Below are 23935 nucleotides of genomic sequence, written 5' to 3' on the forward strand. Positions count from 1 at the left end.
AAATGCAGGCTTGGACACAGAAGAAGAAGGAGTGAAAATTAGGACAAAGGAATATCAACAATCTAAGATACGCAGATGACACCATAATCCTAGCAAAAAGCTCACAGATCTTGAACAACTACTAAGAAAGATCAAGGAAGAAAGTGCAAAGGCAGGCTTAAAGTTGAACATAAAGAAAACCAAAATAATGACCACTGAGGACCTTCACAAGTTCAACCTAGACAATGAAGAAATAGAAATAGTCAAAGAATTACCATACCTGGGATCAAACATGGATAGAAATGGAGACTGCAGCAAGGAACTCAGAAGAAAATTAAGAATGGGAAGAGCGGCTCTGAAAGAACTAGAAAAGATCCTAAAATGCAAAGACATGCAATTCAGCACAAAAGTCAGAATTATACAAGCCAATGTATTCCCTATTGCCATGGATAGATGTGACAGCTGGGCAGTCAAGAAAGATGATAGGAAAGAAATCAACTCATTTGGGATATGGTTCTGGAGAAGAGTGCCAAGGATCCCATGCACATCCAAACGGACAAACAAGTGGATCCTAGAGCAGATAAAGGCAAAAACCTCCCTGGAAGCCAAGATGACCAAACTGGGGCTGTTGTACTTTGCACACATCATGAGAAGGAAGGACTCTTTGGAAAAAGCAATAACGCTGGGGAAGGTGGAGGGAAGCAGAAAAATAGTCCACATGCTAGATGGATGGATGGATGGACATTATTAGGGAGGTCATGGATAGGGGCTTGCAGGACCAAAGCAGAGCAGTGGAGGACAGGGGGTCTTGGATATGTCTCATCTATAGGGTCACCATGGGTCGAAATCAACTTGAGGGCAGTTAACAACCACAAATGTGCAACCCACAACTCTGTGCCCTCCTTCCTTGCATCCCTTTTGCATTCCATCACATCACTCCAACTTCTTGGACTTTATTGGAAGTGGAAAGTGAGGCCGGCTGATAATAACCGGCACCCTGCCCACGCAGCCGACGCACATCGCCGAGTGTTTTGCCCCTCGGCACGATGTCTGGGACAGAAACATTAACATCCATGTCTGGGGTTTCCTGTTGGTGCTGTTTCTGACAAGCCCAGAGGCTTAGAGAACTGTTGTATCCAACTGGGGCTTTTTCAGATTAACCAAAGGAGCTCAGAAGAGGAACAGATGGCTTCAGTTCCTAAGTTCAGAGGATTTAGATGGATGGAGAGATGGAGACGCCAACATCCATTTTAGGGGAAAACAACACGGGAGTTGTTTTGCTCGTCTCCAGAAAAAGGACTCTTGTTCCACTTGATTTCCTTCTGACTCTCATATATATATATATATATATATACACACACACACACACACACCCCAAAGTTGCTCAGAAGAGGAACAGATGGATTCAGTTCCTTTGGAGGATTTAGATGGATGGATATACTATATATATATGAGAAACCAGTATGGTATCCTACAGTGGTTCCCAAACTTTGGTCCTCCAGATATTTTAGTCTGGCTGCTGGCCAAGCGAACTGGGGCATCTGGGAATTCAAATTCAAATCATTGGGTGGATTGAAATTTGGGAAACGCTGGTATAATGGTTTGAGTGTTGGACTATGACTCTGGAGACCAGGGTTCGAATTCTCGCTCGGCCATGGAAACACACTGGATAACTTTTGGGCAAGTCACACTCTCTCAGCCTCAGATGAAGGCAATACCAAACCCCCTCTGAAGGAACTTGTCAAGAAAAATGCATGGCTTTAGGGTTGCCATAAGTTGGAGATGACTTGAAGGCACACAGCAAACACCAACACACACACACAAGTACATACAGTCAGCCCTCCATATCTACATAATCAGCCTTTGCCTTCCTCTGAGGCTGAGAGTGTGTGACTTGATCTAGGTCCAGCTGTTATTTGAACCTTGGTCTCCAGAGACATAGTCCACTTCTCAAACTACAGATCTCGCCATTCCCTAGCATTGAGCCATGGCAGTTAAAGTGGTGTCAAACTGTATTAATTCTGCAATGTAGATGCAGCCTTTGTCTCTCCTGTCTGTTTGGACAAAAATCCACCAAACAGTGATACCTTTACTGGCCCCCCGAAATGCACAATATACTTGTTGCAAGCTTTTGGAAGCTCCATGGGCTTCTTCTTCATCAGGCAAGATGTTACAAACCAAACAGGAGAAAAATTAGAGATATTAATAAGATGCCTGCATTTTGTTGTTTCTGCCCTTAGTTAAGATGGTATGAGGAAGGTAAATTTTACAGGATTGGAAGAGAAGAGTCCTGTTGATATGCAGATGGACTTTAATTTTCCTAGACTTTGCAAAACTCCCATTTCCCACATGGCCAGAAGGAAGAGGAGAAGGCAGCCTGCAAAATTTACCTTCCCCATACCATCTTAAATAAGGATAGAAACAGCAAAATGCAAGTATCTTACTAACATCTCCAGTTTTTTTCCTGTTTGGTTTGTAACATCTGGCCTGATGAAGAAGCCAGTGGGGCTTCAAAAGCTTGCAACAAATATATTGTACATTTCAAGTAGCCAGTAAAAGTATCACTGTTTGCAGGGGGGAGGTCTTGGGGTCTGGACCCCCCCCCCTTCCATTAGAAAAATGAATGGTGTGTGCTGCTGCGCCGCTGCACCCAAGCCCCATTATAATGGTGGCACTTAGTCTGGAACCCCCCCCCCCCCTCCTAAAATCCTAGCTGTGTCCCTGCTGTTTGGTGGGTTTTTGTCTGACTTTGCTAAATGCCCAAATGCTCTACTGCATATTGTCTGTTTGGAGGACGATATCACAGAGAGCAGTGACAGAAGAGAGCCACAAGGTGGCGGTGCAGAGTCAGTTTAAAGAGGGGCCCTAGATGCCTCCCTCTTCTAATACAGGAATCCCAGGGAAAGAGGCCTTTGACAAGGTCCTCCATGGGATTCTTGCAAACAAGCTTGTAATATGTGGGCTGGACAATGCAACTCTTAGGTGGATGTGTAATTGGTTGACCGGCCGAACCCAAAGGGTGCTCAGCAATGGCTCCTCTTCTTCATCTGGGACAGAAGTGACCAGTGGGGCTCTGTCTGCTATTCAACATCTTTATCAGTGACTTGGATGAAGGAATAGAAGGCATGCTTATCAAATCTGCGGATTACACCAAGTTAGGAGGAGTAGCTAATACTCCAGAGGACAGGATCAACATTCAAAAGTACCTGAATAGACTAGAAAGCTGAACCAAAACTAGTGAAATGAACTTCAACAGGGAGAAATGTAAGGTACTACACTTAGGGCAGAGAAATGAAATGTACCAATATAGGATGGGTGACACCTGGCCTGACAATAGTAAATGTGAAAGGGATCTAGGAATCGTAGTGGACCACAAGTTGAACATGAGCAAACAGCAGCTAAAAAGGCCAATACGATTCTAGGCTGCATCAATAGAAGTACTGTATAGTGACTCTAGACTGAGGGAAGTCCTAGTGCCACTCTATTCTGCTTCTCTGTTCTTGTGGAACTTTCCAGCAATATGATTCTTCAGTGTGTGTGTGTGTGTGTGTGTGTGTGTGTGTTGAGTTGCAAGGGTCCTTGGAACTCTATGCAACTAGACAGTCTGATTGGTTTGATGGAAGAAGGATAATTGCTTGGACCTCTCATTCATTTTCAACTGAACTATTACATCCAACCAAACCTCTGACTGGACAGATCAGACCGAGGCAGGCAAAGATCCAGAGTTTCTAAGCAAGGACCAACTTCTCTCAGGCGGGGTTTTAATTTGTCTGAAAACTGCTTTTAATTTTTAACTAACTCACTATGGTTTTTTAAAGTGCTTTCAACCTATTTTTAGAGCTTTGAAGCAACTTTCATTTTTAATTCCAAGAATGACAGGGAGGAGCATTCAGCAAAGAGGTTAATAAATAAACCATCCATTTTTCCTCCTCGTTTTAAAATTGCTACGGACAGCAGGACAAAACGTCTCTCTTTGCTCTTTAGATGGAGATTCGTATTAAAAGGAAGAGAAAATTCTCGTCTTTCTGACCCAGTAAATCTATAATTTTACTAAAGAGGTAGTTGCATCAGGGACCAGAAACGGGAAGGATAAATAAAGTAACTCTTTTAAAAGTTGGAAAGTTACAGGTAGAGACCATAGTTGCCAATCTCAAGGCTTGGCTCTGAGATTGCATCCACACTGGAGAAACAATCCACTTCGTCACCACTTTAACTGCCATGGCTCAGTGCTATGGAACCCTGGGATTTGCAGTTTTGTGAGGCACCAGCACTCTTTGGCAGAGCAGGCTAAACAGCTTGAAAACTACAGATCCCAAGACTCTGTAGGATGGAGCCACAGCACTTCAAGTGATGTCAAGCTGCATTATTTCTACATAGAATCGTAGAATCATAGAGCTGGAAGAGATCCCAAGGGCCTTGATCCAGTCCAACCCCCTTCTGCCATGCAGGAACTCTCAATCAAAGCATCCCTGATAGGTGGCCATCCAGCCTCTGCTTGAAGACCTCTAAGGAAGGAGACTTCACCACAATCTCCAAGGGAGCATCTTCCATTGTCAAACAGCTCTTACCACTAGAGATTTCTCCCTAATGTTGAGGTGGAATCTTTTTTCTGTAGCTTTCATCCATTGCTCCATGTCCTATTTTCTAGAAAACAAGCTTGCTCCATCCTCAGTATGACATCCCTTTAAATGTTTAAAGAAGGCTGTCATACCACCTCTTAACCTTCTCTTCTCCAGGCTAAACATCCTCAGTTCCCTAAGTCTCTCCGCATAGGGCTTTATGGTTTCCAGGCCCTTCACCATTTTAGTCGCCCTCCTTTAGACACATGGCTCCAGTTTCTCCACATCCTTTTTGAATTGTGGGGCCCAGAATTGGACACAGTCTTATTCTAGGTGGGGCCTGACCAGAGCAGAATAGAGTGGCACTATTACTTCTCTTGATGTAGACACTATACTTTTATTGATGCAGTTTTATTGAACGTGAGGGATGGACTGGAGAAGGGTCTCATTTGGATGAGATGTGGAGGAACTACCAGAAAGTGTCTTGGAAAAAGATGGATGCTGGGGCTCTGCTCTCTAGCTAGGAAGGAACTAGAGAAGATCTTCAAGTGCAAAGAGAGATCACTGAATACCAAAAGAAAGAGATCAAGACTATCAAAAGTATGAAAACTAATCACCTGCCATGATGAATGCGCTCTTCAAAGATGCCCACCTAACCCAAAGTGAGCATGGGGGTCATGTTCAGATGTACAAAGAAGTCCACCACCCTCCAGAGCTGTCAGACAGCTTTTGTCAAATAGCTTTTAGAGTAAAACAAAACAAAACAAGCTCTTCCTTGTGTTTAGGTGGAACCTCTTTTCTTGCAAATTTGAGTTGATTGATGCATAGAATCCTAGAGTTGGAAGAGACCTCAAGGGCCCTGATCCAGTCCAACTCCATTCTGCCATGCAGGAACTCTCAATCAAAGCATCCCCATTCATTGACAGATGGCCATCCAGCCTCTTTTTAAAAAACTTCCAAAGACGGAGACTCCACTACTTTCTGAGGGAGTGTCTTCCACTACCAAACAACCCTTACTTTCAGGAAGTTCCTCTGAAGGTTGAGGTGGAATCTCTTTTCCTGGAGCTTGCATCCATTGCTTCAGGTCCTAGTCTCTGGGCAGCAGAAAACAAACTTGCTCCATCCTCAATATGGCATCCCTTCAAATATTTAAACAGGGCTATCATATCCCCTCTTAACCTTCTTTTCTCCAGGCTGAACTTACCCAGCTCCCGAAGTCATTCCTCATAGGGCGTCGTTTCCAGACCCTTCACCATTTTAGTTGCCCCCCTTTGGACATGCTCCAGTTTCTCAATGTCCTTTTTGAATTATGGTGCCCAAAACTGGACACAGTATTATTCTAGGTGAGGCTTGACCAAAGCAAATACCGTGGCACTATTACTTCCCTTGATAGACACTATACTTCTATTGATGCAGCCTAGAATTGCCTTTTTAGCTGCTGCATCACACTGTTGACTCTTGTTCAACTTGTGGTCTACTTGATCCCTTTCTCACATATATATCTCCTTAAGCCAGGTGTCCCCCATCCTATATCTGTGTATATCATTTTTCCACCCTAAGTGCAATACCTTACATTTCTCCGTGTTGAAATTCACTTTGTTAGTTTTGGCCCAGCTTTCTAGTCTATTCAGGTCATTTTGAATTTTGATCCTGTCCTCTGGAGTATTAGCTATTCCTCTTAATTTGGTGTCATCTGCAAATTTGATAAGTATGCCCCCAATTCTGTCATCCAGGTCATTGATAAAGATGTCGAATAGCACTAGGCCCAGGACAGAACCCCACTGGACACCCCATTGGTCACTTCTCTCCAGGACGATGCCCCCTAAGTCCAAGATTCTGGGTTTTGTTCTGCATTAATCCTCCTTATTTATCACCTTCAAATTCTGAATCCAATAGCCAAATCATATAAGTCTCCTTATTCAGGGCTTGGAGCCACTTTGCAAAAGGGAAAAAATAAACTTTACTGAACATGTGAAGATAGATAGGTGGTTCAATGTTACCAGTCTAAAATGTCAAGGCAAAATCATGATAAAATGGTTTAAAAATTGCCTATATGGTTTGTGCAAAGAGGTATGGATTGCCACATTATGTTTGCAAGAGAAGCATGGTACCATATGATTCTCTGATTCTGACACTTAGCTGGGAGACTTCTAGTTTACAGGCCAGTTGCTCTTTGGACAGTGAAAGCCGTTAGCAAATTAGAAGCAATTAAGTTATGAATTAGTTTGGAAATGCTCCAAGTGCACTGGGCAACTCTATTAAATTAATTTTTTGTTAATGAAAGGGATTCACTTAAACGGGAATCCCAGCACTTGCTTCATTCCAGAGCTAATTTTCTAAATTAATAAAATGAGCCATAAAGCCACAGATTCATTTCCCAGGGTGCACCTACACTGTAGAAATAATGCGGTTTCACACTACTTTAGTTGCAATGGCTCCATCCTGCTGAATCCTGGGACTTGTAGTTCTGTAACGCACCAGCACTCTTTGGCAGAGAAGGCTAAACATCGTGGAAAACTACAAACCCTATTGTTCCTTCATAGGATGGCACTACAGTAGTCAAAGTGGTGTCAAACTGCATTATTTCTACAGTGCAGATGCACCTTCTGAGGCGCGAATTGATGTCTCCATCCATACTGTTAATTCTGTGGTAGTTTGCAAAAGTTTGCTACTTTTGCAGGGGTGAAAGACATTAGGAATCCAATATCACCTTTGAGACTAACTGGGGCAATGATGGTTTTTATAACATAAGCTTCTCAAGCACCAAATGAAGTGGACTGGAATCCGCAAAAACATGCGCTACAAATGCCTTCTTCCAAGTTACTTTCAAAGTTACTCTAGGATTCCCTTAAGTCTTTTTAGGCTGCAATAAAGTAACAAGGCAATCTCTTTGAAGAGTGCTACTATTCTGCAGAAGTAATTAGTAGAAGAGGCTTTTCCGTTTTCAAAAAGCGGGTAGAAGTTTGCAGAAGAGGCCAGTCTTTGCACAGATAGTTTTCAGAAGAGGCTTTGTATTTTGCAACAGGATGCCGTTTGCAGAAAAAGTTAGTCTTCATAGTGGTAGTTTACTGAACAAATTTTGTTGTTTGCAGAAGTAGGGTAGTTCCCAGAGAAGCCAAAAATGTGCAGAGATAATAACCTAAAGGCACTAGAACCCTGCCTGATTTTGGAAACTAACCTAAGCCTTGGTTAGTACTTGGATGGGAGACCATCAATGAATCCCAGGTGCTACAGACTCTACTTTAGACGAAGGAACTGTTACCCAAAGAATAGGAGGGTGGACTGGGGGGGTCCCCACCGACTGACAGCAATACTTCAAATGCGTATTTTATTTATTTATTTCATTTCTAGGCTGCCTTTCTCCCAGAAAAGGACCCAAGGCGGCTCACAAGAGAAAAACACTTTTAAAACAGTTGCTTAAAAAACGACAGTTAAAATAACCTAGTTAAAACAGTATAAAACCTTTTCCCCCAAATGCTGGAGAAGTTAGCTTTGCAAGAGGCTTGGGTAACCTTTGAACCATTTGTACCAGTGTATACCAGTACTAACTGGGAGGACTCCAGGCCTTGAGTGAATTAAGGTTTTATAGAAATAAAAATATGCAGCGTGCAATCACACACACACACACACACACACACACACACACACACACACACACGATAGCAATCCAAACAGGGCCAGCATACAGAGCTAACCAAAATGGAAATACAGAAAGGGGATAGTAGAGTTTTTAGGGGTTTGCAATGGGGTTATAATGACTTGTCTGAAGAGAAGACCATGGAAAGATGGAAAGGATCAGACTGGGAGATCTTAGGGTGACACAGAACTTACACAAAGTGCAGGCATGTGTGTGCAGACGTTAGGTTTTAAAACCATATTTATACCTTAAAACTAGCTCCAAGCAATGGGCTATCTGGCCAGCTGGGAGCCTGATCTTTAGTGTTCCTGAAAGATCATCTATCTCTCCAAAACATGCAATCTCCAGATACGAGATATCAAAATGTGAAGACCCCAAAATACAGTGAGAGGTATGCAGGGGTGCTTAACAGAACTGGCAAAAACCACCTCTGAGGAATCCTTGCCTAAGTATAGTGTTGATCAAGGGAAGTCATAGCACAACTTTGATCAGGCCTCACCTGGAATAATATTGTGTTCAGAATTCAACAAGGATGTTGACAAATTGGAGCATGTCCAGAGAAGGACAAGCAAAATGGTGATGGGTCTGGAAACCATGCTTTATGAGAAATGACTTAGGGAGCTGGGGATGTTTAGCCTGGAGAAGAGAAGGTTAAGGGGTGATATGATAGCCCTGTTTAAGTACTTGAAGGGATGTCATATTGAGGAGGGAGAAAGATTGTTTACTGCTGCTCCAGAGAATAAGACATGGAACAATGGATGCAAGCTTTAGGAAAAGAGATTCCTCCTCAGGTTTAGGAAGAATGTCTTGACAGTAAGAGCTATTAGACAGTGGAAGACACTCCCTTGGAGATTGTGGTGGGGTCTCCTTCCTTGGAGGTCTTTAAACAGAGGCTGGATGGCCATCTATCGGGGATGCTTCGATGGTGATTTCCTGCATGGCAGAATGGGGTTGGACTGGATGGCCCTTGTGGTCTCTTCCAACTCTACGATTCTATGAAAACCCTACGGAATCCATGGAGTCCCCATAAGTTGACAGATGACTTGACGGCACACATGCACACCGAGAGAAAAAGGTTTGTAGAAGTGGCTTCGTAAATTTGCAGAAGTGGGTTTGGGAAGAGGAACACCAAAACGGCGTCTCTGTGACGTATTCTTTCCGCCAGCTCCAAAGGCCTCCAATGTGCCACATGCCATGGGACAGCTGGGGAGTGTTAGCCGGATACATTTCTCCACTGTCCTCTTGTTCCAATAATAGACCTGCCTTTCACCCCTTGGGCATTCGGCCTTTCACTTCCAGTCCCTCTCTGCTGTCTTGGTTTCTGTATGGAGGGGATCAGAGATCCTCCGGGGCAGTTTGGGCCCCTGTGAAGTTTTGGAAGAGGCACAGCCAGCAGTTTGCCAGCTGCTGATTTGCAAAACAGGTGGAAGCTACGGAGAAGTGACTGGACCATCTAGGTAAGGACCTCTGAGCCAGGATGGTGGCTTTGGACTGGGCAAAAGAGGGGATTCTGGCTGGGCATGAAGAGGAGAGATCCTAAGAAGGGGGTCTTCTCCCATCCCCTCCCTTCTCCTTCCTTTTGCAATTTCCTGCAGGCTAAGGCTGCATCGACACTGCAGAAATAAAAACCATTAAAACAATTCTACATTTCTATTGCTCTTTTCTTCCCCTATCTTTGTGTGTCTTGTATACTGTTAGCATGGCTGGCTATTTGTTGTTGTTGTTGTACTTGTAAAATATCATGCCCACATTCCCACTAACAAATAAATTGCTTTGTGGTCCAAATGGATGGATCGGTTCGGCAGTGGAGCGTGATTCACACTACATTTGCCCCGATCGCATTTTCTTGCTGCAAAATAAAATAACCCACTTGTGATTCACATTGACGAATGAATCAGTTCAAAAAGGACCCATTCCAGCTGGCCAAAGGGCAAATTTAAATTGATTCCAATCGATCAGTGTCAAAAAGACATGGGTTAAATGGGTTTAGTGCATGGCCTCCCTCTCCAAATCAGCGATTCGGTTCAAGTGCGAACCATGGTCATTTAAACTGATTCAAACCAGTTTGCGATTCAGTTTAAAAAGTAGTGGGAATGAGGCCCATGTTTTTGTTGTTATCCACCCTCGAGTTGATCTCAGCCCATGGCGACCCTGCAGATGAGACGTCTTCAAGACCGTCTCTCCTCCACTGCTCTGCTCAGGTCCTGCAAATTCATACCCAGAACCTCCTTAATAGAGTCCCTCCATCTGGCATCTGGCCTTCCTCTCTTTCTGCTTCCCTCCACCTTTCCCAGCATTATTATTTTCCCCAAGTGAGTTGTGAGCCTCGTAATGTGGCCAAAGTACAACAGCCTCAGTCTTGTCATCTTGGCTTCCAGAGAGATTTCTGATTTAATCTGCTCTAGGACCCATTTGTTTGACTTCTTGGCTGTCCATGGTAACCTCATGCACTCTTCTCCAGCCCCACATCTCAAATGAATGGACACCCCGTCTTGCAATAATGTAATTAATAAATTGGGTATTACTGCTTCTTTTGCTTTGTCCTGATTAATTTGATTTGGTACTTGGAAAACTATATCCCACACCAATCATTTCTGGTCCCAAGCATTTCAGATAAGGGAGATGCAACCTAATGCTACCCACGGACCTGAGAGCTGGACATTTAAGAAGGAGGAGAGGAGGAAAATCAACTCATTTGAAATGTGGTGCTGAAGAAGAGTGCTGAGGATCCCATGGACAGCCAAAAAGAGCAACAAATGGGTCCTGGAGCAGACCAAGATGGAAATCTCCCTGGAAGCCAAGATGGCCAAATTGAAGCTGTCGTACTTTGGATACTTCATGAGAAGGCATGAATCATTGGAAAAAACTGTACTGCTAGGAAAGGTAGAGGGTAGTAAAAAGAGAGGAAGACCACATGCTAGATTGATGGACTCTGTTCAAGAGATCACTTTGAGTATGAGTTTGCAGGAGTTGAGCCCTGTTTAAATATTTTAAGGGATGTCATACTGAGGATGGAACAAACTTGTTTTCTGGTGCTCCAGAGACTAGGACAAGGAACCATGGATGCAAGGCTACAGAAAAAGAGATTCTGCCTCAACATTAGGAGGAACTTCCTGACACTAAGAGCTGTTTGACAGTGGGAGATGTTCCCTCGGAGGGTGGGGGAGTGTCCTTCTTTGGAGGTCTTTAAGCAGAGGCTGGATGGCCATCTATCAGGGATGCTTTGATTGAGAGTTCCTGCATGGCAGAATGGGGTTGGACTGGATACCCCATGGAGTCTCTTCCAACTCTATGATTCTATGCGTAGAGAAGTGGAGCACAGAGGGCCTTGGAGATGTCTCATCCGCAGGGTTGCCAGGGGTCGAGATAGACTCGAGGGCAGTTAACCACAATGACAAACCTTTATTATTATTTTGCACAGTGCCATACAATGCTCATTTGGTTAGACTCAAAGGTGCTACAAGATCGCTTTGCATACTGATATTCTGGACTATAATAATAATAATAATAATAGTAATAGTAATAATAATGCACCAAGAAAACTTCCTCTTCTCTCATGCTTTCAGACCAAGCGAGGCATGCATCCTTTTCTTGCCAGAGCCAAATCTGAGACTCGGGCCTTTGCACAAGGGGTGTGACGCACGGATGGCTGAGTTCCCATAGCTGTCAAGAAGCCCCCGCTGGCACCACTGACAGCTGCTACCCGTGGCCATGGAAACAGTGCCGGGCTGCCTGGCATGAAGAAGGCAGGAGCAGACAACTGAAGGAAGGGACCTGGCTTGACAAAGGATCTCACGCCATCTCTAGCAAAGGCTCCTTGGCATCAGGCATTGCAAAGCTGGAAGCTGGACACAGGTGACCCACCCTTGGATTTTAGCCTTTGGCATCACTTTTTGGCACAGTGGAGTCCAACAGTGCCGGAGACTGTGAGACTGATCGCAGAAGAGGAGAAACAACATGTTGCTGAGCTCTCTGGTGTTGGAAATGAGCATCAGAGCATCTGTCTGATCCGTCTTAGGAGCAGGTGGCCTGGGTGGCCTGGGGTTTCCATCCTTGGATGTTTGCTGAAAATAGAAGAGATAATATTGCAGGGAAACCTTGCCTTGTTCTGGAGAAAAGAGTGCAAACTACAAAGGAAAATCTGATTTAGGGATCTTGAGACCTGATTCTGAAAGAAGTTGTTTTTAATATCTTGAAAAGAGGACCAGAGCTGGTGCTTTCTGTGTGCCGCCTTGCCACCAAACTCTTGCAGGACTCCTTCTTGGTCTCCAGGATTTGGCTTTTTTTAAGTCCTGTACCTGCTTGAACTTCAACAGGACAACAAGGAGATCATCAGCAAGACCCCAGAATGACAGGTAAACACACTGTTGTTGTTGTTGTTGTTATTATTATTATTATTATTATTTTATAGCCCACCTTTCTCCCAATAATGGGACTCAAGGGGGCTGATGGCAATTTGAATCACGCAGGTTTAAGAACACTACGAACGTTAAATGAGAGTATACAGTTAAACAACCCTATAAACTTCTCTGAAGATGCCAGCCACAGATGCTGGTGAAATGTCAGGAATAAACTCTTCTAGAACATGGCCACAGAGCCTGAAAAACTCACAAAAATACTATGGATGCTGGCCATGAAAGCCTTTGACTTCACAAATTCTACAAACTATCCAAGTAATTAAAATACTTGTTGTCATGTGCCTTCAAGTTGTTTCTGAACTATGGCAACTCTAAGGCGAACCTATCATGGGGTTTTCTTGGCAAGGTTTGTCCAGAGGAGTTTTGCCATTGCTTTCCCTTGAGGCTGTGTTTATCAGACGAGCTCTTAAAGAGCTACTATTCCAGTGTGATTCCTCTAGCAGCCTCCTGTTGCATGCTGGGATTGGCAGTTTTAAGGAGGGGTATTTAGAATTCTCAGGCAGAGAAGTTCAGCTCCTTAAAACTGCCAATCCCAGCATGCAACAGGAGGCTGCTAGAGGAGTCACACTGGAATTGTAGCTCTTTAAGAGCATAGTGTGATAAACATCAGAGTGACTTGGCCCAAGGTCGCCCAGTGGGTTTCCATGGCTGAGTGGGAATTCGAACCCTGGTCTCCAGGGTTGGTGTCCAACATTCAAACCTCTATGCTATACTGGCTCTCTAATTTAAAAAACACTAGAAAAGTTAAATGGAAGTATAAAATTAAACACTATATTAAAACCATTGAAAATACTAAAATGCATTAAAACAATTAAAAGATTAAAATTGTATGCAGAGGGATGGAGAGAGATGTGGCTACCTCCAATCATCAGCAAAGGTCGAAATAGAGCCCAGGGTCAAGCGGTCTCTTTGGTTGCTTGATGCCCTGTAGATATAGATTGGGTCTCCCTTATCCAGAAATCCCAAAATCTCATACACTCCAAAAACCAAAACCTTTTTTCATGGGTGGCTGAGACAGCAAGACCTTTGCTTTCTGGTGGTTCAGTGTACACAACTTTTGTTTCATGCACAAAATTATACAAAACTATGATGTCTAAAATTACCTTCAGGCCAGGTGTACAATAAGGTGCCGATGAAGGAAGAGAGGACAATTTTGATCCGTTTTTTATGGCTATCTCATATGAAACATAAATGAATTTCATGTTTAGACTCAAGTCCCATCTCCAAAAGATCTCAGTTCCAAAACAGTTCTGGTCCCAAGCCTTTCGGATGAGGGAGACTCAACCTGGTACCACCATTTAAAAGTAGGATTAAACTGAAAAATAATATTCTGAAATTTTAAAATAATAATAATTATAGCAATAATAGCAACAACAACAGCAGCAATAATAAACAAGCAAACACATCAGATCGATACATGTACTGATCTTTTTCAGTCTGTTTAGAGCTGGGTCCCATCTCCAAGATATCTCATTATGAATATATATCAGTAAGTACAAGTATTTCAAACTCCAAAAAATATTCTGAAATACATTTACATCCAGCTTTACATGCCACTTATATCCAACAATACATGCATACTATCTCATTAAGTGTGTGTGTGTGTGTGTGTGTGTGTGTATAAGAAAGTACAGGTATCCCAAATACAGTAAATCCAAAATCCCAAGCACTTCTGGTCCCAAACATTTCGGATAAGGAAGGCTCAACTTGTACTCTTTTTGGTTCGGCTTCTTTCCCCTTTCAGGGCCCAGTAACAGTGGGACTTTGGCTCCTTGTGCCATCTTATTAGTATTTCATTTGCAAAATGAGGGTTGCTGCCTCTTCCATTTTGGGATGGGACAGAGCGGGAGGATTAAGAGTTTCTCTGCATAACCTAGGGATAGGAAGGCGTGCTTTACAGGGAAGGCTTTTATTAAAATCAGGGTTGGGACAGAGGTTGTTGGACTCATGTCTTCCAACTGTTCTGATTTAGCAGAGATAGTCGCAATTATTCCTCTGCCATCCCACATTTCCAGATGCTTTGAAAATGTCCCAGTTTCTCTCCTCCTCCTCCTCCTCCTCCCACTTTTCCCTTTTGTCCTCAACTTGCTTCAGTTGCTGCAAAGTAAAAGTGAAAAAGGAGTTTGCACTCTATTAACTCATCAGAGAGGAGAAGAGAGATGTGCAGATTCTTGCCCTTTCCAAGAGGCTCTGGCAAATGTTAATATCTTCCTTGTTAATTTCTTTTGCCATCTTTGCCACACTCTGATGTTGCTTGGCCACATATGTCTCAGTTTTCATCTCTGAAATGTCGGAGGGTGACCTGGGGCAAGTCACAGTCTCTCAGCCTCATGGGAAGGCAATGGCAAACCTCCTCTGAACAAATCATGCCAAGAAAACCCCATGATAGAGTCGCCTTACGGTTGACATAAGTAGAAATGACTTGAAGGCACACAACACACACACATGTTTGACAGCCCCCATGCGCATGGACAATAGTGAAGAATGCTGGGATTTGCAGTCCGTTAAAAACCCAGAAGGTTGCATGCTTCTCTCTCTTGGTTTAAATCCAGGTGATATTACCAGTCTTGTGGAAAAGACAAGTATGAATAAAATGGTTGATTGATTGATCGATTGATTGACTTTTGTCTCATGTTCAACTTGTGGTCTACTTGGACTCCTAGATCCCTTTCACATATAGAAGTCTCCTTAATCCAGGTGTCCCCCATCCTATATCTATGCATTTCATGTTTTCCGTCTTACATTTCTCCCTGTTGAATTTCAGTTTTTTAGTGTGGGCCCAGCTTTCTAATCTACTTAATAAGTCATTTCAAATGTTGATCCTCTCCTTTGGAGTATTAGCTACTCCTCCTAGGCTCACTGTCCACTCTTCTCTGCATCCGCTTTCTGTTGTAGGGAAGATTAAATGATTCTTACCCTATCTCCTCAAGTAAGTGAGAAAATAATCCTCTCATTTCCCCTTGATTTGGGAACTGCTCCTTGAGTTAAGATTTCTGGCTTAATTTCCAAACAGGAAACTAAGTTCCTGGCTGTGTGTGTTTGAATGACAGCCGCCTCTGAGAATTCCTCACCTAAGAAAACCCTATGAAATTAACGGAGTCCCCATGAGTTGACAGGCGACTTGAAGGCACAAACATAAACCTGCAGACATGCCTGGTTCATCTTTGGGGTCGACTAAAGCATCTTTTTAAGCATCTAGTGGCTCCAAGTAACTTAATTGTGTAATGAACTAACCAATGAGTCGCAGTTGGTTGTTTGCTTGCTGGAGAGTTGATTTGGGGATGAGAATTTGGCTCATCTCTCCTGCAGCAGTTTGCTTTTGCCTCTGCCTCCTGGGAAGGGCAAGATTGTGCCCTCTCCTCTTCTCCTGCAAAGTTAATGGAGTACAAACTACTTTTGCACTTTGAAGTTTGCAATAAGCTGAGGACCAAGGGGACAAGTAGGAAGAAGAGAGAGAAATCAGGACATTTTAAGAGCAGCTGAAAAAATGGGAAGGCCAAGGATTAATCAGGACACTCCCTAAATTAAGGCAATGAGACGGTATGTATGCCCTGCTCATGCAAGTATGAAACTACCCTTTCCCACATGGCAGGGTTGAATTGGGGTCCTTCCTTCTGGCCACAGGGAAAGCTAATACCCATTAAATGAAGATGGCTTAGCTCTCTGTTTTTGCAGCCTTCATCATTGTTTAATATGACATTTCCCACTCCCCCTCAGGGCCATTTGCTTTCAAGTACTGAGTCCAGCGAATTAAAAACACATCAGGCTAGCAGATATTTATAAATGTTAATGATGCTTCTGAGCATGCTTCAGTGGCGCGGTGACATTAGGAGGAAAAGGAAGTTGTGGCTGGTTGATGGCATAAACATTGGTACAATCTCCTTTATTTCCCTTCCTTTATTTTATTTGCAGGGATGTAAATATCAGAGAAAATGACCTGTCCTTTGCAGAATGTGGCTTCCCAGATTGCATTTAGCTCTGGTTAGCATGAGGCTGCTGCCATGCTGCAGTTAATACAGTTTGACACTGCTTTAACTATCATGGCTTCATCCAATGGAATCTGGGGATTTGTAGTTTGTTGTGGCACCAGAGCTCTCTGAGGGAGAAGGCTATATATCTCACAAAGCTACCAATCTCAGGATTCCAGAGCATAGAGCCGTGTGGTAGTTAAAGTGGAGTCAGCTTGGATTAATTCCACAGTGCAGATGCAACCTGTGATGCTCATAATGCAAAAGGATGATGGTGGTGGTAGTGGATGCTGCAGAAACCCATGCACCTATCAGTGTTGTAGCAGTGTGGATATAAAGAATAGGTGTTACTCAAGGGTATAACTATGGGGGGGGGGGGGTGAGCATGAACACATTGCTTCCACAAATAATAATTCCGCCCTCCCCATGAAATTTTCCATCCGTTCCTGAATTTTCAGCAAAGCAGAGGGAATGAGAGACTGAAAAATGTTCCCACCGAGAACTCTTCTATTTGCTGTGTTTGCATTCCCTTGGGTCACTCTTCCAGCTCCTTTTTCTTAAACTGTGTTTCTAAATGCTCAAATGAACTTTTTATTGAGAAATTTGGAGACGGAAGGAAAATTATGTGGAGGGTCCAGGATCCTTATTTGGGGACGAAGGTTCCTCCTGTAAGCAATACTCAGGCATTACTGAAACCTGTAAATTATTTGTGGACCTTGTGGCAGGTTTCAGCAACGTCTGTGAAATTGTTCTGGCTTTACAGTAATCTGGAATGTATTAATTGTAATGTGACCTATTTGAAAGGCACAGATAAAAGAAGAAAGGAGGAGGAGGAAGAGATGTTAACCTTTAAAAGTGTGTACCTGTAGAAAACAGTTGTCTAATGCAATTAAACTATGCATGGCTGTTTACATACACATGCAATAAAGAAACTTACATAACACATTTTAATACGTATCAATGTGTTTAGTATTAGCTTTATCTTCTTTATTCCGTAGCTGATTGTACGGTTAAAGAAGCTTATCTTTTGGCGAAATGGAAAAGAAAACTACCCAGGTTCTGCTGCTGCAGTCAGCCAACAAGCGATGATGTCTGCCAACAGTTTCTGCAATTGTCAACTGTTGTTTGATAATAATTCATTTTCAGCAATTGGGAAATATTCTGTTCTGTATACTAATCTCTGCACGTAATACAGTTGCTTTTTCTAAACTTCAGTTACTTGCTGATGCATATGGAACCAAGAGATGGAGGCGGAAGAGACCCCAAGGGTCATCCAGTCCCACCCCATTTTGCCATGGAGGAAGACATCATCCAAGCCCTCCCTGGGACACATGGCCATCCAGACTCTGCTTAAAGACCTCCAAAGAAGGAGACCCCACCATTCTTGATGGCAATGTCTTCCACTGTCGAACAGCCCTTACTGTCAGGAAGTTCCTCCTAATGTTAAGGTGGAATCTCTTTTCCTGCAGCTCGCATCCATTGTTCCATGTTCTAATCTCTGGAGCAGCAAAAAACAAGCTTGCTCCATCCTCAATGGGACACCCCTTCAAATACTTAATCTCCGTTTTGTCATCTGGGAAATGTTGGAGGGTATGCAAGCCAGCCATTCCCCAACTGCCCTGAGAGCAAGGACTCTGCACAGGGCAGTGGATGGCAGAGGCTCTTGGAAGTCTGCCATTTGGAGGGTTGCCACAAAGTTAACTTGCATAACAAGAGCAGTAAAAAAACAACCAACTGCAAAGAGATCTAGGACTAGTTGCAGCATGGAAGGGAGGGTGAGACTATAGCATTGGAGTGAAAATTATAGGAGAAAGAAGCAACACTGACAACACCAAAGGGGTCTGTAGTAGGCCTCCGAACCAGACAGAAGATGGGTGATGCCTTCCTACATCAGTTGACTAAACTTTCCAGTTGGAGGGATAGACAAATATATAGTAGTAATGGGAGACTTCAGCTCCATCACTCTTTGTTATTAGCTCTGTGTATGAGCCACTGCTGATCCCTGTGAGGAATTTGACTCCATGGAGAGAGAGAGAGAGAGAGAGAGAGGCTATTTGGAGATGCCACTGCACATGGCTGCAAGCCAGGAGGTTTACCTCTTCAGTCCCTGTTTGTATACTTACTAGATCCACCATTTAGGATCACAGTTGGTTTCTGGACACAGTTGAAACAGCTTCGCTCTTTTCTCCCAAGACATGCCCAGACTCCCTGACCTCTTCTCCTATTTTGGGGCAAGATTCTGTGGCAAAGTTTTTTAGTGTAACTCTTTACATGCAGGGTTATGCTTCAGTTGTGCTATGCAACCCTTGTGCTCAATGGCAGGGTTGCACTACTGAACCAAGGTGCCAAATGCACAGTGAATGCACTAGAAAATAGGCATGCACATGCAGTCGCAATATGCAGTGTGCACGCAAAGGCTGTGCTTAATGTACAACCATGTGTAACAGACACCTGCACGTACCATGGCATCACATGTGCAACTTGATTTCCACAGCCTTCAATTGAATGGAGACAGTCTGTAGTGGACTAAAATATCCAGCTGCTTCCATAGAGGGGTGAGCATACGATACAGGCATAAAGTAAGATTCTAGCCTTCTTATGGTGAATCTGCTCTAGGTTTTAGTCTGAACTTTAAGGGAGATACCCAAGATGCTGAACCTATCATAGGCTGCTGCCACCATGAAGAAATAATGCAGTTTGACACAGCTTTAACTGCTATGGCTCCATGTCATAACATGGAGAATTAATAACGGAGCAGACCATGGAATCCTGGGATTTGGAGTTTGTTGTTGCACCCAAGCTCTCTGACAGAGAAGGCTAAATATCCCACAAAACTGCAGATCCCAGAATTCCAGAGCACTGAGCCATGGCAGGATTCTGTAGGATTGAATTACGGCAGTCAAATGGTGTCAAACTGCTTTATTTCTGCAGTGTGGATACACCCCAGTATTCACACCTTGGACACCCCCTTTAAAGTTTGAACTACAACTCAGAGCAGATTCACCTGCCCTAGAGACATGCAAGGCTGTGTCCAGTTCTGGACAGCAGAATTCAAAAAGGATTTGGGAACGCTGGAGCACGTTCAGAGGAGGGCAACTAAAATGTTGAGGGGCCTGGAAACCACCAAGCCCTTTGAGGCGACTTAGGGAGCTGGGTAGGTTCAGCTTGGAGAAGAGAAGGTTAAGAGGTGATATGATAGACCTGTTAAATAATTGAAGGGGTGTCATACTGAAGATGGAGCAAGCTTGTTTTCTGCTGCTCCAGAGACTAGGATTGGGGGCAATGGATGCAGGAAAAGAGAACCCCCGCAACATTAGGAGGAACTTCCTGACAGTATGGACTTTATCACACTGGGAAAATTGGAAGGTTAACCAAAGGTTAATCTTGGGTCATCCAAGGTATTTGACGTAATTTTGCAAAAAAGCTTCAAACGACGCATGCAAATGGAACGCAATCCAAATGCAATCATGAGATATCCCAGGAATAGCTGAATTTGGGGAAATATCAAATTCATAAATGCTTTTCCACTGCAAATTCGCATTCAATTCTCATTTGCATTAGCATGAAATGCATCTCCAGTTCAGCCATAGGATCCTGTCCTCTCTGCGCGTGCGCAAACACACTAATTCGAAATCACGAAGCCGATGGGTATGTACTCATGCAGTGATTTCATTCACATTTGTACTGCTTTCTCTTTCGGATGGACGCTGTGTTCGTCTCTGTGTGTGATAAGCTACAATGTATTTGTTTGCATTTTCGGATCCCCCTCCCCCTTTCATCTTCTTTCGGGATGGTGATACATTCCTCTGTGTGAAAAAGTCCTAAGGGCTGTTTGAGAGTGGACAACACTCCCTTGGAGAGTGGTGGAGTCTCCATCTTTGGGGGTCTTTAAACAGAGGCTGAATGGCCATCTGTTGGGGATGCTTTGGTTGTGAGTTCCTGCATGGCAGAAGCACTGAACTGGATGGCCCTTGGGGGTCTCTTCCAGCTCTGTCATTCTAAGGCCACCAGCCGCAACTCCCTTGAGTGCTCTGGAGTTTCCCCATTTGGCTCTACCTGCCTTTTCTGACCTCAGTCCCTCTGCCTTGGGCTTTTCCATCCGCACAGTCTCATCCTCCCCTGGGAAGTTTCATCCACTGCTGTCTATCTTGGAGCAACCCAACCATGGCGCCCTGACAGCTGCTTTCATGGATGCCAGGCTCCGACAAGGCTGCCTTTCCCAGGGGAGCCTGGAGCTGAGAAGCTGCATCTGATCCTGGCAGCCCTCCCTTGGCACACTCCTAACTGACATCTCCCATTTTGACAAGCCCCTTTGGCATTTGAGAAGATGGGCTCCCCAGGGGATGCAGAAGAGGAGGGCTGCTAATGAGAGACCGGCACTTTCCAAGCTGAGATGGCATCTTGGAGTCCCTGCCTGGTGCCATCTGTGTCAGCTATTCCTCAACCCCCACCTCCGTATCTCCCTCCTTCTTAGCATCTCACATACAAAACAAAACCCAAAAATAGCCCAGAAGGAAGGCAGGAGGCCAGAGAAAGCAAAGCATAGCCCCTTCTGTGCTCCCAACCAGGCCTCTCCTGCTGCTTCTAACAAGACCTCCTGCCCTCCTCCTGTGTTAATGGACTGGATGACCTTCTTGGCATCTCCAGTGGCTTCGCTGGCATCTTCCCCATGACAGACCAGGGCAGCGTCTGTTTATTCTGCTTCTGCTCCCAGTGAAACCTCACACTTGGCTTTGGCTGCCTTTCTTCCATCGCTTTGCAAAGGGTAGAAGCAGAATCTCCTTCTCAGAAGGTTGTAGAAAAATGGGAAAGTGTTTTGATGGTGTCTTCCTGCATGGCAAGGGGTCAGGCCTGATGACCCTTGGGCTACCTTCCGACTCTAGGATTTTAAGGGTTCTTTGGCTGGCATTTTTAGTAAGATACCCCCCCCCCCATCACCACCACCGAATTGCAGATTTAGACACCTAGGAAAAAAGTGTGAAAGAGTGGGAGTTCTTTGTATATTCCTTCTGAGTATATTCTTCCCCAGCAGACACTTTGATAATGCACATTCTTGCAGATACACAGGGATACTGTGGTAAAAACTGCAAAGTTTTTTTCTGCAGATTTTAAGGATTCTCCTTTGCAAAAGACCCAAACTCTTGCAAATCGCGTGTGGCTGGATTGCATTTTAATCACCTGGAATGCAGAGTATTTTAATGGTGTAGACAAGTGGCATAGTGGTTTGCGCATTTGACTATGACTCTGGAGACCAGAGTTCGAATCCTCCCTCAGCCATGTCAACCCAGTGGGTGTCACACTCTCTCAGCCTCAGAGACTGGCAAAGGCAAATAAATCCTCTCTGTAGAAACTTGCCAAGTGAACCCCGTGATAGGTCTTAGGGTCGCCATAAGTTGGAAATGACTTGATGAAACACACAACACACAATACAGACAAGTCCTAAGAAGAGGAATGAGAGGGTTACTTGAACGTGAGCTGAGAATGCAAGGAATGAAAGTCAAGAAGAATGAAACCTTTGCAGGAAAGGTGAAAACAGAGAAAGAGAGAAGGATGAGAAAACAGCTAGGATGGCAGAAAATGTAGTCCTGGAGGCCCCAGAATAGGAGGAATCTGCTTTTGCTGCCCCAGTTAAGGTTGTTTTTCTGCACATGGAAGCATCTGGGGAGGGTGCTGGAGGGAGGAGGTCCACAGACTTATCCAGGGCAGCTTGTAAGATTTGGGACGCATCTTCCTCCTCCGAGACTAGAGGCTCAGTTGCTCTGCTTGCCAGCCAGACCATCCACCGGATGAGCACCGCTGCCTGCAATGGCGTGCCGGAGAGGCCTGATAGACTGCACAGCCGCAGCTGTGGATTGTCACATTTGCAACGGTAAATGGGCACCTTGGGGATGGGTTGGGAAAGCTGGCTGTTGGGGGGTAAGGTGGGAGCAAGAAAAGGGAGCAATAGACCTTAAGGCAATGATTCCCAAATACTAGCCTTCCAGATATCATAGAATCATAAAGTTGGAAAAGACCACAAGGGCATCTAGTCCAACCTCCTGCCATGCAGGAACTCTCAATCAAAGCATCCTTGACAGATGACCATCCAGCCTCTGTTTAAAAACTTCTAAAGAAGGAGACTCCGCAACCTTCTAAGGAAGTGTCTTCCACTGTCAAACAGCCCTTACTGTCAGGAAATTGCTCCTAATGTTTTGGTAGAATCTCCTTTCCTGTAGCTTGCATCAATTGCTCCATCTCCTATTCTTTGGAGCAGCAGAAAACAAGCTTGCTCCATCCTCAATATGGCATCCCTTCAAATATTTAAACAGGGCTATCATATCTTTCTCCAGGCTAAGCACAACCCAGCTCCCTAGGAAGTTTATCAAACAGGACGGGAGGCTCTCAGTTTCGAAAGAGAAGTTAGCAAGGTCAATTTGAAAATTCACGCAATTATGTCATTCCTTATCACACCTTAAATTCGCTGTAAAGGCCTCCCCAAATGCGACCCAGATTCTGTGCAAAGTAAGCCATCACATTGGTGGGTTCTTAATTGTGCATAGGCACCCTTGCGCATGCTCCGTGAGACTCCAAATGACTGGAGCGTGGCATATTTAGGCGAGTGAGAGAGAGGAACCAAGGAACCCCACAATTTGCAAAAGAGGTTGGAGGGGAGCCGGGAAGAATGGTTGAAAGAAGATGTTCTATTCACTCTTGTCATGTTAAAATGTGAATATAATGGTTATCTAATGACTCTCGGTCCATGCCTCTTAGTTAGCAGGCAGCAGCCCCCCTCAGCAATGCTGAAGGACAAGCGGAAGCAAAATTGAAGCGGAATTGCAGCGTGGCGTCATGGGAAGCCCCCCCTTCCAGATGGGAAGGGGGGAACCAGGACCAAAGGAGACATGCACATCACACCAAACAACAGCGCACTGAGTGCAAAGTTGCCTAGAAACAGGGTTTGCAACTTCGCTAGTTTACCAAATTTACTTAACTGTGGGTTGACGTGGGATTGCGTTCGGAGTGCGTTCGGACTGCCAGCGATCACGTGTGGTAACCTTTTGTGAAATAACGTGAATACGCATGATTGCGTTCAGGATAGCACTGGATTATACTTCCAATTTCAGTCGTGTGATATCCTCCTAAGTCTCTCTGCATAAGGCATGGTTTCCAGACCCTTCACTATTTTGGTGGCCCTCCTCTGGACACTCTTCCAGACTATTGGCCAAGATGACTGAGGATTCTTGGAGATGATGTCCAAAACACCTGGTGGACCAGAGTTTGGGAATCATTGCCTTAAGTGGAGGACACTTTTTAAAAAAATGGAGGACACGCAAAAAAATTTGCTGATTTTTTAAAAAATGTTAATATAAATGCATGTTTTGGAGGCTTCTATAG

At 44.2% G+C, this 23935-nt stretch overlaps 2 protein-coding genes across 2 annotated transcripts in view; one reads left to right on the forward strand and one right to left on the reverse strand.

The window, feature by feature from the left end:
• Positions 1–23935, reverse strand: part of LOC121919807 (protein FAM71C-like) — a 1121343-nt gene that overhangs the window by 221303 nt on the left and 876105 nt on the right. The window lies entirely within an intron of this gene.
• The window catches only part of EFR3B (EFR3 homolog B), a 140316-nt gene continuing 125848 nt past the window's right edge, over positions 9468–23935 (forward strand). Inside the window, exons 1-2 of the mRNA XM_042448688.1 lie at positions 9468–9632; positions 11742–12530. Of these exons, the coding sequence (XP_042304622.1) occupies positions 12524–12530 (7 nt within the window). The 5' untranslated portion in view covers positions 9468–9632; positions 11742–12523. The remainder of the gene's footprint in view (positions 9633–11741; positions 12531–23935) is intronic.

The sequence above is a fragment of the Sceloporus undulatus genome, chromosome 1 (genome assembly GCF_019175285.1).
Source record: "Sceloporus undulatus isolate JIND9_A2432 ecotype Alabama chromosome 1, SceUnd_v1.1, whole genome shotgun sequence".
Lineage (NCBI taxonomy): Eukaryota > Metazoa > Chordata > Lepidosauria > Squamata > Phrynosomatidae > Sceloporus > Sceloporus undulatus.